This window comes from Oryzias latipes, chromosome 16, assembly GCF_002234675.1.
Source record: "Oryzias latipes chromosome 16, ASM223467v1".
In the NCBI taxonomy this organism is placed as follows: Eukaryota; Metazoa; Chordata; class Actinopteri; order Beloniformes; family Adrianichthyidae; genus Oryzias; species Oryzias latipes.
The window spans coordinates 3,935,173-3,938,312 of NC_019874.2; the positions used below are offsets into that span (position 1 = coordinate 3,935,173).

General features: G+C 39.3%; 1 protein-coding gene across 1 annotated transcript; it reads left to right on the forward strand.

Annotated features, from left to right (window-relative positions):
- Positions 1-1,070: 1,070 nt before the first annotated feature.
- On the forward strand, positions 1,071-1,512 carry eny2 (ENY2, transcription and export complex 2 subunit; the record flags this gene model as incomplete). Its single annotated transcript, XM_023964586.1, is given in 1 exon segment — positions 1,071-1,512. A coding segment is annotated over 1 exon segment (74 nt), but the record flags the coding sequence as incomplete, so codon positions are not given.
- Between the last annotated feature and the right edge of the window lie 1,628 nt (positions 1,513-3,140).

The window sequence follows — 3,140 nt, forward strand, 5'->3', positions numbered from 1 at the left end:
ATGAATTTTATGAACTGCATGTAGAAGGAAGGAAAGGAGCCTCTTTGGGGGCATCAGATTGTGTGGTTATTGAATTTTATGATGCATTATTCTGGTGTGGCCATGGCCCCTTATATATGGCCCTTTATGACTGTTATTCACTAGAAGCTGGTACTACATGATTGACAGCTGCTTCATCCTGATAAAAGCAGGATTTTTGTGACAAAACCTTGTTTTGGGTAACAGTGGCTGTTTTGGTTCCTCATAGGACAAATGGGAGTTTTGTGGCACAAATGAAAGACTCTCTGATCATCTTTTGATCATTTTTTTAAAGTGCTCCCACTGGTCTTTTAATTAGGATGATGCCACTCTCATCCAAAATCTATAAAACGGTGTTGTTTTCCAGAACATAGTTTCTGCAGAGCAGCAGACGTTCATTATAAATTTGAGTTGTGGGTGGGACTGTCAGCACTGAGCAACCCCGCCCCTATTCCCATCCCCGCTGCTGAGAGCACGGAGCTTGTGACCTGCCCAGCGTATTATTTACGACACAAATACGCTCTTTTTCACCCGTCATTTTTTCATTCGCTCCTGATTCACAACGACTTGACTAAAGAAATACTCAGAAATGCAATTTTAAGCCTACTTTTCTTTATATATGTCCTTCATCATCAGAAACATGTTAAAACCAACAGAAACCCAGTTTTCCTTGAATAGGGTCTTAACACTGCACAAATGAGAATTCATGGAACATTTAGCCTCCAAAGAGTCACAACACCTTCTTGCATTCTTGTCAGTGGTTTATAACAGGGCTTCTAAGGTCTTGTGGTTTCTCAGTTTCCCTCCTCTTCTTACACCTGGACTTTTCCAGAGATCCTGAGTTATGACTGATTGAAACATAAAGAAACCAACTGAGGGAATGATGCATTCTAAACATGCAGCCAATTTCCAATCAAACCTTTTGAATCTTTCAGGAGGCTCAGATATGTGTTGCTTAACTTTTACCAGATTCCAAGAAGGTCTGTCTGCAAAGTGTCAGGTATGATGGGGGTTTTATTTCACTAACTCTTCACACGTCTGTCCTCCTACAGCTTTGGTGCCAGACAGCGTCAAGAAGGAGCTGCTTCAAAGAATAAGAGCTTTCTTGGCTCAGCATGCTGCATAATTTGGACCTTTCATCAGAACCGTTGCCAGAACTGTTGTGATCCACATTTGCAGGTGTTTGTTAGCTCTGCTTGGACTTTCTGACACTATATTTGAATATTGTTCATTTTCAGCAGTTGTGGCAGTTGTTGCTTGTTTTTTAGAGCTCATTTGCTGCATTTCCTGGTGTAAGTGTGGATGAGAGATGCTGCTGGAAGAACATCTGGCAGAGTCATCTGCTGGAGCTGAAGTCTTGGGCTGCAGCGTCGTCTTGTTGTTTTCCTGCAAAGCATCCAAATGCTCCAAGATGCATGTTAATCTTTACACCTGTTTGTAGTCTTCATGTTGAGGTTATTTGTTGGAATAAAGACTTACAGTCCTGGAATTTTTTCTGTGAGTTTAAGTAGTATTATTATTTAGTGTAATGTTGGCAAGCGTCTTGCCCATTGCACTAAATTACTAATTGTACTGAAGTTTGAAATTTGGTGGATAAAATTGACTTGAGCTGAATGTGCAAAATGCATATTGTATACAGTGAAGAGCATTTTAGTTTTGTTAGTCTGAGTGTTTGAAAATCTTAGATTTTTATGTAGATTATAAATCAAATGTTAGCCTCTAGAAAACTAAGCCAGTAAGGTCAGACGACATCAACTCTACGCTCTCCAAGGATCATTTCTTGACAAGATCCTACAAAAGTTGAATCTGCTTGGAGACAGTTCCAGGCCTGTGGACGATGTTCTGCATGGTTTCAGTTTTCAAATCCCTGCATCCCAGAGGCTGAAACTACTGCTGACCTCTAGTCTTAACTTCTCACCTGATTATGAAGAAAAAGGAGAGAATTGTCCTCAAACACTTAAAAGCTATATTGTCACCGGCCTCGACGACACATGTTCAAGCTGCAATTTCCTATTAAATTCAATGTAAATGTACGTTTCAGGCTTCTGCTTTTAAAAAGTTTGCGTTCACTCGTCACTACACAAAATTCTATGACCGTTTTTGGACTCTACGTACAAAACGAGCGACTATTGAATGCGCATTCAAATTTAAACCAGGTCAAACTTTGACCGATCAAGGACTGGAGATTTGGGATGTGAGGAGAAATTCATAATTGCGGTTCGTGCCATGCTGGAATAGAGCTGTGAAAGAAAAAGTCTGCAGCAAGATTCACCAGACCTGCACCACTTCGACATTTCACACCAATGCCTCTTCCAACTGTGGGTGGAGGGTGGACATGTAAGTGAACTGGGTTCTGGACCTGCTACAGGCTTTGGTCGTCTGGTGAGCAGATTCTGATTCTGGCTGCCTCCTTTACTATGGAAAACAGAGTCAAAGAGACAACAGTAGTAACATCTGTCCTGGGCTGCCAGTTTGAGGAAATTGCAGTTTTGACTTACAAAAGGATGTTGGTGAGACACATCTCTGTCTTTCTCTCCTCTATGCATTATATCTGCTTTCTCTGCCCTCACTATGTCTTCCATAATGAGTGACTAAATCAAAGAAGAAAGTACAGTATACTTCTACTATTAATACAACATCAATGCATTTGAAACTTAAACTAACAAGTCAGATAAAAATGTTACAATTCCATAATGAAAGCTTAAAGGAGAGTTTGAATCTAGAAAGTTAAAACATTTCTACACAAACAATTAGAGCAAATGAAACTATCTTGGTTTTCTATTTAGTACTGCAGCCAGTTTGGCTAAAAAATCACAGTTCTCTTGAGCCATATGTTATTTTGGATCACAGGAGTGAAGAGTATATAAGTTTATTTAATAATAAAATGAGCTCTATCAACCTCCCAACCATTGTAGTTAGAAGAGCCACAGGCTCAAAAGCTATTGTTGAACCAGGAATACATTTAAGTCACTTTTGTTATCTTAAGTTCTCTGAGCTAGCATCAATAACATCATTTAGTCAGTTGTTTTTTGTCATTTTCCCTGTATTTCATAATCCTATATTAAATCTAATTAATATGTCATAGATGAGAAAAAAATCTGAAGATCTCAAAAATGCTGCTG